Source organism: Aplidium turbinatum, chromosome 18 (assembly GCF_918807975.1).
Source record: "Aplidium turbinatum chromosome 18, kaAplTurb1.1, whole genome shotgun sequence".
Taxonomy (NCBI): Eukaryota; Metazoa; Chordata; class Ascidiacea; order Aplousobranchia; family Polyclinidae; genus Aplidium; species Aplidium turbinatum.
Genome location: NC_137489.1, coordinates 5,540,340 through 5,557,241, shown reverse-complemented (window position 1 = coordinate 5,557,241; position 16,902 = coordinate 5,540,340). Strand labels below are relative to the sequence as shown.

At 36.9% G+C, this 16,902-nt stretch overlaps 1 protein-coding gene across 1 annotated transcript; it reads right to left on the bottom strand.

Moving 5' to 3' along the window:
- Positions 1-720: 720 nt before the first annotated feature.
- On the bottom strand, positions 721-16,902 carry LOC145787298 (prolyl 4-hydroxylase subunit alpha-1-like). The gene is made up of 12 exons (XM_082599019.1): positions 16,688-16,902; positions 14,341-14,492; positions 11,806-11,943; positions 10,869-11,053; positions 10,459-10,553; positions 9,791-9,932; positions 9,245-9,421; positions 8,002-8,172; positions 3,775-3,828; positions 3,621-3,683; positions 3,092-3,257; positions 721-2,650 (listed from the first exon to the last, which is right to left on the bottom strand). The coding sequence occupies exons 1-12, from the start codon at positions 16,864-16,866 to the stop codon at positions 2,565-2,567; spliced, it is 1,608 nt and encodes a 535-aa protein (XP_082455145.1). The 5' UTR covers positions 16,867-16,902; the 3' UTR covers positions 721-2,564.

The following is a 16,902-nucleotide window of genomic DNA, read 5'->3' as shown; positions in this document are numbered from 1 at the left end:
TAACCCCCAAGGCCCAACCCCCCCCCCCCTTTGGCTATGCCACTGGCCATTGATATCCCAGACGTCTTTATGATATCCCAGTATGGTTTTAGTTTAGACTTTATCCATTTCTCTCTCACTAATCACTATAATAGGCTTACAGAACACTATGCTACATAGGCATACCTGGGGTGGGGTAGGTGGATTGGGCCATGTATTTCATATTGGCTTAGTCTATAAAACAACATTGTTACAGTAATTGCTTTGACAGAGCAATGCAAAACATATTAAATGCCTTAATCTACGTCGTTACCTACTAAAACATTCTTAGGGGGGGGGGGGGGGGCATGGCCCAATGGCCCCCCCCCTGCGTACGCCACTGGCTGTAGGCTATTCACTGCAGATAGGCCGATGCGTTGCACTCAGCGCTTCGGCCAATGTTAGTATAGTTGTAGCTAACAGAAGCTCAGCCGAGCACGTTGAATTAACCTAAGTTTATTCCTTGTTAGGCATGAAAAAGATTCAGTGTCTTATTTTCAAAGTCTTTGATTTGACTCGACATGGCATCAAATCCATGTCTACCGTCTGACTACCGATGCAAGTTTGCCACCGTCAGTTATTACAAGTGCAGCCAATGTTTAAAAACTTTCAACTATGGGTTTCTATCAACTGAATTGAACGCTTCTGTTGACAATTTTATGAATCCAGTGGAAATCAAGCAGGAAACGCTACGGACTGGTATTTCAGCAAATCAAGCACTAGTTTATTAAGCACAATACTTTCAAACCATGCGTTGTTAGGCTACATTTTGAAAACCACAACAAATTGTTGAAAAGAAAATAGCACATAAGCTTTTCAACAATGTTTCCCAACTTGGGGTCAACGGAGCCTCAATAAGTGAGTAGAATTTTAAAGGCGTCCTTGAATAGGCCTGCATTGATAACTCATTAGTCATAAAAAATACGGTGATAAAATTTAATATCTAAAATCGGTGTATTTAAAAACTTAGCAATATTTAAGCTACTCTCATAAAGTTTTAGGCTTCATAAACATAATAATTCTTGCAAAACGGCCCATGATAACGAAAAAGTTGGGAATCACTGCTCTACACGATGCATTGAGAACACATTGATATTGCAAACAGTAGCTCTTTCCAGTAAACAACAAGTCTAAAATGTTGCAAACTTTTTATCAACCTTGATATCAGTCCTGTCTCAGCGACTCAAAGCCATTCCAATTTCCAACTACTGTAGGTAGGCCTACAGCATATTCCAATTAAGGAGAGGGTCTGTTAATTTAAAAATGAATTTCCTGATTAAAAAGTAGTTTGTATGGCACGTGAAAGTAACAGGACTAAGAATACAGTTTCACCTCTCCTCATATGACGTCCAATATCGATAACCTACATAAATTTTACGTAAAATGACGGTTTTGACATTTCTTTTCTCAAGGTTATCAAGCCACACGATATTTCAACAACCTATTAGGAAAACACGTCGACACATTAAACATAAAGCGAATAAAACTATAAAACGTCACAATAATACGTAGGCACAGAACATGATGCTGTTTCTTTTTAATACCGCCACCGGTCAATGTCTTCTGCAGATAATACGAACGCCTGATACTACAACACGAAGCGTCACAAAACAAGAGTTCACTTACTGCTGATAAAGAAGTAACAAGGAATCTCGCAATGCATTATACACACAAAAGCAAATGCGGACTACAAAGTGCTGCATACTAAGCTGATCTAAAAAGCTGGGCAGGATATATCAATTGGCGCAAATATCACTTGAAAAATGACAAAAGAGGCTAAATAAGAACCATATGACATTATTTTCTTGCTTTGCCTCCTCTCCTGTGTGGGAGTTTTGACAACCCCTTAATTAAGGTTGTTTCAGAATACAGCCTCTAAACGAAAATGGCGGAGAAAGAATATCATTTGTAATGTTAGTATAGGCCTAAACAATGCGCGTAACATTTTTTCTTGCACATGCAATTTCTAGAGCCCCAAACTTGTGTGCTCAATAATTGTGTACCTTTTTCGGCTAAGTGTTGTGACACAAATTTTAAGACTTCTAAATTCCTGAAGATTTTACTGCAGATCTGAAAATCAACTGCGATCTAGAAGATATAGCAAACACTTCAAGGACATAAACAATTATTCAGTCATTTACAAATTGTGTAGGAAAAGATGGAACAAAAACTTCTGTCAAGTTGACAACGCTGTAAATATGAAAACTAAGCTTATCAGACAAAATATGAATCGAGTTGCGAGCGAAATTTTTTGGCATAAAAATAACTAAGCAGTGTTAGTACAATGCTCGAGTTATAAACGAAGCGGTCATGGCTAGAAAGATATATACAGTACATGCTAGCAGTTGGTGGTCTTTTTTACACGGTTCGAAAATGACCAATTTTGTAAGTCAAGGTGAAAAACCATAATGGCCACGTGAAAGTTCCAAAACATTTTGCTTCTTTGCATTCGCGGTCTTGTCGAAACTTGCTTTCAAAATACAGTACAGCCTCTCTTCACAAAACCACCGGCCACTACCTCACAGTGGAGACCGCTGCGCCGCTTGTTAGAATATTCGGTTATCCGCTTTTTTATCGAGCGAACACTTGCGACGGAGTTCTTGATCTCTTTCGTGAATCCATTTGTTACTTACTGAAAGAAAGATCAACATACGTCGTACCAGTAATAAAGTAGAGGCTGATGTTTCTTCACCTTTGTTCGGGAGTATCGATATCATTGAAAATGAAAAGTTACACAAGGGTCTTTCATTTGGCGTGCAACCGAACGATTAATTATAATAAGTAAATAAAGTCAGGCAGGTTGGAAAAATATACAATTTATTGATAAAGATTTTGCCACGGTAAGGGCGGCTTCTTCAGTATCATATTTAAATAGAAGCATCTTCGTATGCAATATCTTCTAGTTGCAGCCAAATGACTTTGAAATGGTGTCCAGTCTAGTTAACAAATTTGTTTAAACCAACCTCGTAACATTTTCTATTCTAGATACATTTCTGGGCAGTCTGCAAGTTAAACAAAGCATTTTTGAAACTTTTAAATGAGTATAAAATGCAAAAACTTTCTACAGACTCACCCCACTTAACCCCAGCTAACACTGGGCACGCTGCATGCCGGGTTCTCAAGTCTCCGGCCCCGGAAGGGAACAGGTTGTACCAAAAGGCTGCACTCCCCTTGATCGGCCGGACTCCTATGCCCGGGTTTAGAAAAACTGTGCTTCCGCCATAATCCACGTCGCTCAACTAGGTAAAACGAGAGAATAAAATTAATCAAGCGTGAAAGAAGTTGCACTATCCGCTGGTAAATACAACCAGTTTCGTTGTCTTAAAAACAAGAAAGTAAAAAGGCTACAAAACCTTTAATGCACTTATATTGCTGCTGTTGTGCACTCACTGCATATTCTGCAAATGTACACACGTTGAGGCCACTCATCACAGCATCCCCAATAGCAGTGATTGCAACGTGCAAAGAATGCTTGCTAAGTGAAACATAAATGAATGAAAGAAATGAGAAAGGAAATGCCTTCAGCAAAGCAAACCAACTTCTTAAGGAAGAAAATTAACCGATTTAATATTGTGGTAACATTGCAATGGTTAGATACTTACGTAGATTAAAAAAGTTGCTATTCGATTGCCCACTTTGACGTCAAATTTTCCAGCATCTGATTTCTGTAAAAAATACATTGAATGACTAATCAGCGACACAAACAACTAATTTTTAAAATTATTTAATGATCACTGACATAAGGTCGTTACTTACCCTTGCAAAGTCGTAGTGGGGCTCATACTGACCGGCTACTCCGTAGTTGGCAATCTGAGTGCATGAAGATGTCGTTATAATCGTGCAGTATGAAGTTTGTGCGCAAGCAATGGATAACATCTATGGTTCAAGAAGATCACTTCTTTACCAAAATTACACAATGGATAAGTTATTTTCAACAAGAGTGGCTGCTACATTATCAACTGTCAGAACTAGACAGGTAATCGTTTCTAGCACTAGTTGCTACGTTCATCTGATGAAATTGAAAGTAAAATTAACAACAAACAAGATGGTTTATTGCCGTGACGCACCGAGTATCGAACGCGGGCCGGTGGAGTGAGGGACCACTCAATTGCGCGTTTATGAAGGCAACACAACAAACTAGGTAGGCTCATGGCAAAGAGATACGACCTGATTTGTCACGTTCTGCAAACTTTTGCAATTAAGTCAATTGTCTGAATGAAGTTTTCTAGTTTTGTTTTGAAGTCGTGGGAAAATTATAGCAGTCGTAGTTTTTTTCATTTGGTTTCGTTCCATTGTCATCGAAATTTTTTTCGATTTGGACTATAATTTGCGCAAATTTGTCATATTGTGGGCTTGTTTCATCACGTGATAAATGGGCTACTTTTTAGTAGAAATTGGGATAAAAGTTTAAAAGCATCTGGCAACCTTGCTTGCGGAGGAAAAAAAACATTAGAATATGACTTTTAAAAAAGTCCCCAGATAACCCAATAGGTTTTAACATCACAAGCTTAAAAAATAAAGACAATTTGATTCAAAAAATTTTAGTCAGACTGTTAGCCCACTTGCTAACAGACTGATTGGAAGTTTTTTGAATTGCATTTCCATTTTTTACAGCGCCTCTAAGGCAACATAAGCTGGTAATATCATTACCGGTCAGTGAAAAAAAGAAAAAAAGGCATTTTCAGAAAATTCCAGTCACTTAATCGTAAACACTTACAAAATGTGGCAAATCAGACGATCATAGATTCACGTAACCAAAGTTGGTCTGACAAATAGTTTCACATCTTTTCCCGGAAAAAAATTCACGACGATAACGTTACTTTACGTTAAAATACGTTGTTAACGAAGCTGCATGGTGGGCGGGTATTCATTATTTTAAGACCAGGCCATTTGTAGTCTGAATGTCATGTTGATTCAGCCACCAGACTGCGGTAAACTAAATGTCTTCACGAAAGGGATAGGTTAGTCACCAACCCACAAAATTAATTCTTTTTACACTCAACGTGTGTAGGCGTCGAATCAATGTAAAAAGGATCAGTTCTGCCAACTGGGTTTAATGCTGCGAAAAAAAAACTAATAATCGACATATGACCATTAGGGTGCATCAGGAGCCCCGACCATGCAATTTTTATTTCTTCTATTGTTTAAATTGTTAGGCTATATGAATTAGAATGTGTGGTAAAATATTATTTAATTTTTCCAACGTTTAGGTATGCCACACAGAACATAAAGATTGATCCAGTACAGGCCATACAGGGTTGCCACTTAGCAGATTTATTGCAAAATTTGAGAAATTTTGCAAAATTTTTAACTGTTTTGATGCGAAATTTTGAGTTGGCAGAATTTTTAAGTTTGGCAGATTCACAAAACTCATAAGATTAGTTGAATTTCATTGAATTTGTGACAAAATTGTGGTTCTATCTTGTTGTTTGTGAAGTAAATGGTGATTATGTTTTGGTTGTTATCATTTGCTTTTAACAAAGTAATTATGAAATCTAAGAATGGAAAGCATATTAGTTCATTTTTGTGGGTTTCATTTCAGTTTATTTTGGGAGTAAACTAAGCATAATTGGTTTGGCAGATTAAAGATGATTTTGGAAGATTTTTGGACACTGTTTGGCAGAACATCAAATTTTTATCTGGCAACGCTGATCCAGTAACTGTGTGCAATTAAATTGCTAGGTGCTCAGATAAACTGTACTAAGGTAATATCGCTGATTTTCGTTGTTATATTATATAGGCTAGTGCAAAATAGGATAGGTTTAGGTATGGTAGATACCAGTTTCAACATCCTTTCAGCATTTTCTGTTGCTTAAAATTGCTTTTATTGTTATATCAGGTGAATTTATAACTAACAGTGATTGAAGTAAATTTAATATATATATATATGTCTTTGAATGAGTCAATTTCACCACTAACTCTGTTGAAGACAAGTGGAACAGGTGTGAAATCACCCACCCAAACACTAAAAACTCGACAATGTTCAAACATTTTTGTGTAGGTAAAGGACTGTCTGTTAATGCTGCAGAAATTACAGGGAGCAAACTGCCATCGTCTATGCAAGTATTACGTTGCTGCTGTATCACATTGAAGATGGAGCCAAAACCAATCGAACTAAATTTCAGGCTTCTAAAATTGTTCTATCAAAAATCATTCCATTTTAATATAAAGCCAACATTCCAATGGTCACCGAACTTTATGCCTGTAACAAAATCATTAAACTTTTTGACTGCAATAAGAAACTTCGTGACATTCCAGCTAACTGAAGACAAACTCCATTAGTGATAAAGAAATTAGGAGCCAGTAATTTGAGTTTGTCAAAGACTTTTCGACTGTGGCCTACAGATGTTGAAAAACTGATAAAAAATGAAGATGACATAAAGTTCCTAAAATCCATGCAAACTGATAGAGTAGCCACTTTTGGGTCGTGTGATAAGAAACAAGCTTATTTGGTTCAGCGCTGCCAAGCACGCAAGGAGGCTGAGACTCGACGTCATGAAAAAGCACTTTCTGATATGAGTGCTAACACCAGTACAGCAGTCTTAGACGATAGTGAAAGTTAAAATACATGTACCTCGTCCGATCAAGCAAAGGCTAGCCGAAGCCACAAAGGTAGCAGGTACACAGACATTTATACCTCATTATATTTTACAGTCCCAAAAGCTAGTACCTCTTGCGACACACATGAAAATGATCCCAGCTCAGCAGGTTGCATTTGAAGTTTTTATAGAAGAAATTGGAGGTGACACATCAAAGGTAGTGACATCATATTCTTCAGCGGATCTCACCAGACGAAAGGTGGGAAAAAAATAGCAAGTTCTGTGAAAGAAAAATGGAATCCACCAAAACTCCATTGGGATTCGAAGCTGCAATGCAAACTAACTTACTGTATATAAATGAGAAAGAGGAGCGAGTAGTTATAGCAGCTGGCACTACAAAGGAAATGAAAATTCTGAGCATCCCTAGTTATGAACCTCAAACAGACCGTAAAATGGGTGAAATAGTTGCAAAAGTTTCAGCTGATTTGATTAAACAATGGAACTGTTCGAAGTGCGTTGTAAATTTAGTGTTTGATACCACTTCAAGTAAGTCTGGACATGTATTGGCAGCATGCATCAGCCTGCAGCAGCAGTTGGATCGACCGATTTTATGGTCTGGATGCAGGCACCACATAGGTGAAGTGGTGATCAATCATGTTTTCAATGAGCTAAAAATAGAGACATCAAAATCCCCTCATGTGATGTTGTTTGTAAGACTACGCAAAAACTGGGGAATGATTCCACATTGCTCGGCTGAAAAACTAGCTAGATTGAACCTATCTAATTTTGATGAAGAAGCGAAAGTATTAGTATTACAGCTTAAAGAAGATGTTCTCAGGTTATGCACAGCGCAGGAGAAGTTTAAACGTGATAACTATGTATAAAGAATTTATTCATTTGTGCTTGGGTTACCTTGATCCAAATAAACGAGGCCGGGTGCTTTAAAGGCACATTGGATGGCCAAGATCATATATATTCTTAAACTAAGCATACTGGAACACCAGATTATACAGAGCCTAATTTAGCTACCCAAGACCGCGAATGTTTGTGCATTGCATGATTTTGCATCCTACCCTGCTATACAAGATGGAACCCAATCATTATGATGTTCTAAATATCAATTAGTGTAAAATATTGTTCCGTACACGCATACTATAGTGGCACTAAATTCAGAGTTGTTAACTAGAACGTGACTTTTTGAGTTAAAAGAGGTTAAATTGCACAAGAGTTACTGTTCAATAACATTAGGGTCATGAGGCATACCTAAATGTTCACGAAACTTAATAGCATTTTCACACACTGATTTTCTCACCCAGTCTAACAGTTTAGGCAATAGAAGAAATGCGATGTTAGTATTTTTCAAAAATATGGGGCAGCTGATGCACCCTAATGACCATGAGCGGAGAAAAGCGTCAAGCGGGCGTTTTAACATTTAAAACTCTACCTGCAATTCTTCTGCCGTTTTCATTGACAAGCCAGTGATGTCCGATATCCTTTGACACACTCTGGCGACGACAGGATGGGTGTCATCAGTCAGCCAAGCGCTCTTGCTAACCCGGTAAGCAGCATATTCAAGGACGCCAGTCAATGGATTTTGTACTGTTGCCCTGTTGAGCTGAAGAAAAAGAGTATGATCCGTAAAGTCGATTATTAAGACAAGGAGAATTGACGGTTTCCCTATTTGTCTTTAAATATACGATGAATCAGCAAGTACTTGAAACTAAACAGTCTGCACTTGGCACGTACACTTTACATTGAGCTAATTCCTTGAATATACATTACCGAGCAAAGTCGGCCTACAATCAGATTAATGAAAGAATTCTAGAAACAAACAGAGAAGTACATCACAGCCACGTTATTAATGTGTGTCAGCATCTAACCACCCAGACAACAAAATCTGTCATTTTTACATTGATTCAACGTCTGCAGACATCAATGTAAAAATGACGGATTTTACTGTCAGGGAACTTCCATTACAATCAATGTGAAAGGACAAACTTTTTATCAGCCATTTTTAATGTGTTTTCTGTTGCTGCTAATGTCAACATAACGTCCAAGATGTACACAAAAATCAAGAGCAATAGATAAAAATTTTATGACCATTTCAGAGAACACAACCTGCAAGAAAATGTCCAAGCAGATGGAAACGAATAATTTCTATAGATTCTACGGCATGCTAGTATTACTGAATAAGCTGTGAATAAAATTAAGAAGCTACAAAAGATTTAAAAGCTATTGTTACATTCTTGCCATAGAATAATCTTGACACTGACAGAGAAATAAAATAAAGTAACTTCAGCGGGTTTAACATGTAGCTCTATGTTATTTCTCTATGGTTCAACAAAGCAAACTCTCTACCAAAGCTTTATAATCTTGACAGCTATTCCATTAAGGTTTTAGTATATTCAGCAACTACAAAGGTTTGATTAAAATGCAATACATTTCTACGGAATATTACCTCCAATTCACAAAATGACAAATTAAATACAGAAGATTCCTAGATGCCAAACTATCAATCTTTTTTCTCTTTATCAGGTGCAAAACTATTATTGATAAACTAAACGAATATTAAATTTGGAACATAATAATTAACAAATTCATCCACATTGCGATAACGTGAATACTTAAAAAACTTAAAAAACAAATTAAACGCATGATCTTGGCAGATAATGCAGCCAGTCACTTACCCGAGGCTTAGCAATAGATTTGATGACTTCAATCTCCTTATCAGAGATGACGTCATAAAATCGGATCAGGTGCGGGGAATCCCACATTTCTTCGAATTTGACAGGCTGAAGAACGAGACGGGGGTGATTGTTGTTTGTCCAATAATAGCACTTCAGTCGCCTTTCCACTTCAACAGGCTGAAAGCGATACAAATGCATCATATACATTAGTGCCTGGCCCACAGGCACAAAAGTTGCATTTTGTAACCGCAAGAGTCACAGATATGCACCTTGCTAGTCACAAATATGTACTTCGCCAAAGACATCAAATATCTAGCCACACGCTTAAAACCTTTTAAGCATTTTCTAACGTTTTTCGTTGTATTGGTTTCCTGAAATATCACACTTATTGTAGCTTTATTATAATATAATTTTATTTTCCATCCCAGACATGTCCCGACGAAATTAAGGAAGTTAATTTTCTTAAAACAATCACTAGATTTATGGCGGTGATGTTTAAATCTGAAATCCAAAAACATTCTTAATTTTAATTAAGCACATGCTTACAATGACGTTTTTTTCTCGCCGACACAGCCTTTCATAAGTAGCTCTCTCAGGAAACGAAGGCCGGTCGAATTCTCTCTTTGAGATGTCTTCAGAGCTCAAATCATCCCCGTCATCTCCCTTGCGTTGCGCCCCCAATAAGTTTCTACAATTTTTAAAGCAATTTTCAACAGTTTATGCAACCCTGATAAGGACCATCAAGTAATAGTCTATGTGCCAAGTTAGAAAAGATTTGTTTAAAACAGCAAACGATCCAATGAAAAAAGTAATGACTCAAATTCAGTACAAGTAGCCTACAGTCTTATCTATGTTCTACATTAAAAAGAATAATAGTGAGGTACTGTATCCCTATTAGGGGAAGCTCATGTGTGAAGGGAAAAGAAAAACTGAAGGCTTACAGCTTACATATCTCACTACACGACCATCCCAGAAAGACACGAAATTTGATTTTTATAGCATGTATTGTATATGATAACAGTTGAGAATTAACAAAGAATGCTTGATAATGTTGTGGGCGGCCACACGAACCCCTGGGAATGAACCTTTTTCAGGCACCAAAACCATCTTTTTTTATATTGATTCCATGTCTTATTGTCTACAAACAGATTTTCTGCCTGACCTCATGCTTTGCAGCTTACACAATTTCATCAAAATACGAATCTTGAATTCACCTGTAATGGTTACGATTTCCTATTATTCTGTCATGGTAAGGGTCTATTTCAAGCATCTCAGCTGTGATATCGAAGGCTTTTTGAATGTCTCCCATCTGAGTAATGAAAGTTTGATTTTTGCTGTGTTACATATCACACAGATATATAGATAAAAAATGCTTAATTTCAAGATAAATTGCTTGGTTTTGTGATCATCATCATCTAAATTCGGTTTTGTCCCTATTGGGATGATAATGGTGGAGTGATAAATTATACAAAACTAAGTTGAATTTGAACTTGCTTCTCAAAGCTTAATTTAGCAAGTTTCCACCAGCATATCACAGACCACATGTTGAAAAGTCAAGAACCGATATCTTAAAAACAAGATCCGATCAACTTAAACAAAGATACACCACATCATTTAAACCCACCTGTGCCACACAATATGATAAATGATCCAGCACATCAAATCGTGAAAATGACTCATATTCATTCTCATTCATGTGTGAAACTTCAGTCATCCATAATACACAATAATAGTAACTCTTCTCTAAATAAGCGGTTCTTCCGATATGGTAGCAATCTTCTGCAGTGAGAGATTGGTTGGCTTGTAAATCTAGCAATATAAGCAATTGATATTAAAACAATAAGTAATAAAATAGCCAATAAACTAATAACTTCATTTAACTCTGATTTAATCTTTGTTAAAACAAATCTGTACCGGATTTTGTGAAAATGATTGCTTTAGACCTTTGGGTTTCATCCTATTCTCTGCCTATATTTTTAACCACTAGTTAGGGCAAATTTAGTGTTTCAAACGTGAGCGCTAAGGTGCAAGCCAATTTACAGGGTCTGCTACTATTCAGTGAGTCCGATTTGGTGAGTTCCTAACCTCTAACCCTAAAACGGCAATGATAATTAGGCTATGGTACCCGATAATTTTGAAAAAAAAATTGAAAAAATCATCAAATAGTGGTCGGACTCACCGAAACGGGCCATTCCGAATTTACATATGAATCAACAGCATTGATATAAATGTGTCAATTGCTCTCAACAAAAGTAGGAACCACTCACTATTCATATGGTTAGACCAACATATCAGTTATTCAGCCCACAAGTTGAGGTTAACATCCTTGCAGAGAGTAAGTTATTTCTTTGCAGGTTTTCCATACTCATTGCATGTAAGTTCAAGCTGCCCTTAGCCATAAAAATAAAACACAGTTCCATAGAACTAAGTGCGCAGATACCTGCTGACTGCATTATTGTTGTGTTGTGTTATTGTTTAGATTCATTATTGTTGTGTGCTAACCATAGTTAACACCTTAGTTGAGATGTTGAGAACTGGTACTTGCGCAATCATATATTTACCTTTTATAATTCCTTGTGCTATCTCATGAGTGTCAAGCATATAAGTGTCTTGCAGTCGCATAATAGCTTGTGCTGATCCTGTTACATCGGTCTCATCTGGGAAGTGGCTTTGTTTTGTCGACAAACTTGACAGAAATTCTAAAATAACAGATATAGATATTCAACTTAACATAACTTTGCAAAGATATATAAACATTAAACATGCTACATAACTTTATTCAAATTACACAGTATCATATTTCTTCCATGCAGCTGAAAATATTTTATCTATTTGTTTCCATGGTTTTGTTACAGTACGGTAGTTCAAATTTTCAAATGTTGAATCCTGCAACGTTAGTTGATCTTATACACTTCGTTTGTGATACAAAAAAGTAATCTGGTTAACAAAATCTCCATTAATCAGATGAATATAATAGTATTAGTGTTCTTGTGGTAGACAGCTCGAAATTGAGATGTTCAAGTAAAAACAGTAACAAGATTGCAATAACAAACACAGTGCAACAGATGATGGAAATTTGCAAAATACAATAGCAGTATAGTAAGTAAAATTTGCAATGACAAATGGAGTAAGATGGTATGCAGACCTCGCAATTCGTTTTTGTTGACGGCGGACAAACGTGTCCGGTCTGAGCAGCTATCTCGGCGGACAAATTAAGTCTCACGGCGGACACACCAGTTTTAACGTCGATCGTCATACTTAATCACTTTATCTTGATAATTCTTCACCATTTGAGAACCATAGTTACGATTTAGGCTTTTTAAAATTTCAGCGAAGTCACTCTAAAAGGCTTTCATCAAACCAACGAGGTGCGCTTGAAGAAAAGCGCCGTGTAGCTGCTAAATATGATGATAATATGATGATTGTTAAAATTTTGAATTCTATGGACTTTCTGTCTGATGCAAATAATTAATAAAAAAATATTACGCCGCATAACTGATTAACTTCCACCTCCGAGGTCGTATGGCTTCTTGCATCACAATGCTCTGGGCACGAGTCGGAAAACTTCTACCAGAGCTTCTACACTAACGCTATTTTCTGCTGTGCAAAGCTTCACTAGGCTTTTTTCTTTAGGTTTACTTTTGCGTGTCATGTGAGCGAAAGGGACGAAAAGAATAAACAAAACATGAGAAAAATCGCAATTATTTTTTGCTCTCTCCGTAATGCGGTCGCCTCTCCAAAATAGTATCAGTACATGTATTCCACGAGATCACGGCAGGCTCGGGGTTATAATCAGCGCAGTCAGGGCCGTCCAGGCATATGCGCATGAGAGCTTCAATAGTATCGATCTTCAAAGACGTGCGCCAATCTCCAAGCGATCACTGCTTGTCGTTAAGATACGTAATACCGAGATCTACTCCGTGTCTTCTCTCTAGACTGGCTAATTGAGGGAATAGCGTAAATGCGCGCTCTTGTTTAGCGAAAAATATGCGATTTCAAACAACCTCTTAATTTTGATTATTTTTGTTGTCACTCATATTGTCGAGGGCCTTGATGATTGGAAATTGATGGCTTGGGGTATTGTCGGCCAGATATGCTGAAGCTGCAGCCATATGAGGTAACGATGTGTTGTGATCTTTGACAGAGCTTATCCTTACATTCGTTGTTCCTTTAATATATGCGTCTAGCCGTCTATCACCACTAAATTTCCTAGTACAGTAGTAGGTTCATCGCCCTCATTCTCACTTTCAGAATTTTTCCTGGGCCTTTTCTTTCTTACTGTAATACCAAAACTTTAGTTTTGCTGCATCTTGCTGTAGTAGCCTAACCTACTCGTATTATCTAACTTTGTAACCAACCTTGCCTTATCAATATTACTCGGAGATCAAAGCCAGACATTGTGACATAAGACTTGAGCTAAGTTGGGCGTGATTTGTGTAGAAGTACCTGTACTCCCATCGATTCTTAGTGAAGAATTCACCTTTGTTACGCTGATTCAATGTCATCAATCGTAGAAGCAACGTAAAATTCGAAAGTTTTTCTGCTTGAATGGAAGCTTAGGGATACAGTATTAACTTTTTCTAGATGCGCGCTGGGAATGCGATAATTTCGCATTCATATTCATTCATAATTTCCCAGCGCAAATTATATTCTTGCAACAGTTGCTCGTGCTATGAATGACGATTTGTATCGCTAGTTCCTGCGTTATTTCTCGGCGGACAAATATAACCGATCTAGAGGGTACTTCCCGCGGACATCACATGCTGTGACGGCGGACATGTCCGCCGTGAATTTCAAGGCCTGGGTATGGACAAGGGCATGTGTTAAGGAGGGAGGAAGTCTTCTTCAGAAGGAACTGGACTTGAAAGCAGATAGGAAAAGGAAATAAGGATGGTCCAAAAAAAATCATGGAAGAATAGGATAAGGCAGACAAGGTAGGACTGAAGAAAATGCATTGGACAAAATGACATATAAAAGAGTGAACACAATCGCTGCATGGAATGAATCCGGCACAAAGCTTTTTTTGGATAACGAATCAATGATAAAGCATTTGCTTTACTTTTATTATATGTATAATGACAAAAGGGAGTATCAACCTGAGGTTACATCCTCCTTTATGAGATCTTCTACTTCAGGCCATTCTGATGCAAGCCGCTTAACAAGTCTGTACTGGTTGATGGGGTGACCAAGATATTTGTCCACATTGGATCGAGCATTTTCAGAAATTAGCTGATAATGACCAGCAAGTCTAAGCATAATAATAACAATTTATTTTACACCAGTTGAATGCAAAATAGCATTAAAAAGTCTCTATAACTGGAGATTTTCAGCCTATTCTCGTAGTTATAAAATATTGCAACCTTAATGAGATGTATATTAGTCAAGTGGGGTAATTACTGGACATTTTGTGAAAACGTTGTAATATTTTGTACAAGGACTCAAGCTATTTATATGTAAAGTATCTTAATTGCAAGGGTTGGCCTTCATCTTTACATTACAAATTAACCTGATTCTCTAGCATGTGCATTTTAGCAGAAATCACAAGTTTTCTTTGTCCAATAATTACCCCATCAAATGAGGGAATTATTGGACAGAGTAGGGGTAATTGCTGGACACTGTCCAGTATTTACCCCTTATGTAAAAAAGTACTAGGAAGTTATTATAATTTGAATTCCTTGACCTTTCTGTAGTGAAATTAGATGTAATGTAGTTTTATGTTTTGTTTATCTATTACAATAAATGAAATTTTGTTTAAAATACAAGCCTAAGGTTCTATCTACTAAGCATTAGGGTGCGTCGCATGCCCCCAAAAATTAAAAAATGATTGAAAACAAACTTATTTTTTGTGGGTGAGGCTTGACTAAAACAGCAAAATTACAAATTTTCAAAGGATTTAGTCAAGGTTTAGGTGCTCCACATTCCAATCGCCCGTATCCCCTTGTTGGCTTGACAAGAGGGTGGAGTGAAAAAAACTGTTTTTTCAAATTAAAAAAAGGGGGTATCCAACTGAAAAATTGGCAAAAAAAACAACAACAAAACTAGTTTCAGGGAGTTTTGCACCCTCTATTGGCCATGCTACCCCCATTTAATTTATGTTCTGGACAGAGGCGTAGCCAGGAATTGTGAAAGGGGTTTTTTGTTGGCACCCAGCGGTGGGGGGTCCGGAGGGCCTCCCCCAGAAAATTTTGAAAAATTACTTTGAATTTGGTGCATTCTGAGAGCATTTTCAACAAAAATGTGGGTATAAATATTCCTGTAAAATGGTGCTGTCCAGTGGCATATTAAAAGGATAAGATCATGTTTTCTTGGGCATTTTTCGGTAATAAAGCTAAGTCTCTATGTTTTCTTGTTGCTAATTCCTGGCTGAGATATTTGAATGTTTGGTATTGGCAAAACTCGCTCTTTTAATGCAGTTTCCTTTAAAATTAGAAAAACCTTGCTTCAGAGACATAGAGACTGAAAGCATCATTCTCAATATCGTGAGGTCACACGCATGCTAAAAGGGGGTTGTAACCCCCAAAACCTCCCCTTGGCTACGCCACTGGTTCTGGGCATTGTTAAAAAGCTAGCTACTAAAAATACGCTATTCAAAATAAGTCTGCAGAGGCAATATTTCGTGAGCTATCATTCAGTGTTTCTGGTGAAATTACAACCTTCAAGTGTCCAATAATTACCTCAAAACTGAGAAATTGTTATGGGGTAAATATTGGACACATTTTGTGGAAAAGTGAATACAGCTGCTGCTCACACTCTGGCATTTTTAGAAGGTTTTATGCTTTTCTAGTTAGTATTGCCAGTTTGAAAATCCAAATACCTAATAATGTTGCCTATATTAAAATATTACTTTTATCACTTAGCTTCAAATTAATGCAAAATTTGACACCATGCATTCCAAGTCTTGCCAAAAAAATGTAAAGTCAAATAAAATAAGAGTTGCAACTGATTCATTTAGTTCAAAGCTTTGTCTAAATAGATGACTAAATTGCAAGGTCACATTGCACACAGGAAAAAAGTAAGCAGGGTGTCCACTAATTACCCCGTCATTTTAAATGTCCAGTAATTACCCCACTTGACTAGAATATGATAATCAAATATAGTTATTACTATCTGAAGCCTTTACAAATTGTTTCACCTAACGGATCATCAGAAGGTCTTATTCAAATAGAATGATTTAATTCGCTCTGCTTTGCCTTTTTGCTTGGCATTGAGCACTTTTTGTAGTATTAATAGTTTTCATTGTTTTATAGAATATGATATGTACCTCACCTGAATCAGATAGGCTAACATGCAACAAACGTTTAAAGCCAAACAACATCAAAAACATTATTTTATTCCAAAAACTTTTGGCAACCCACTACCTCAGTTATGTATTACCAAAATACTATGCAGTGCTGATATCCAAATTGATAGACAAGAAACAACTGATAAATTGTAAACGCAAACCTTTTTATCTTTTTTATTTTAGCTTCCTCAGCTTGTATGTATTCATTTAAAGATGAAAGCAAATCAAATTCATCGTTAATTAAATCTTCCATTTGACCAAGTGAAGAGAACCACTCACAAGTTGCATAGGGTAAAATAAATATACATACAACAAAAATTCCACAAAATGATTTAAACATTTTTAATGCCAAGCTTATTATAAGACAACATAAAAA

Coding starts and splice junctions, on each gene's coding strand:
- LOC145787298 (XM_082599019.1), bottom strand. CDS start 16,866: ATGTTTAAATCATTTTGTGGAATTTTTGTTGTATGTATATTTATTTTA. Junction 3,829..8,001: donor AAACGGCAGAAGAATTGCAG/GTAGAGTTTTAA, acceptor TCATGCACTCAG/ATTGCCAACTACGGAGTAGC. Junction 3,258..3,620: donor TAGCAACTTTTTTAATCTAC/GTAAGTATCTAA, acceptor CGTTTTACCTAG/TTGAGCGACGTGGATTATGG.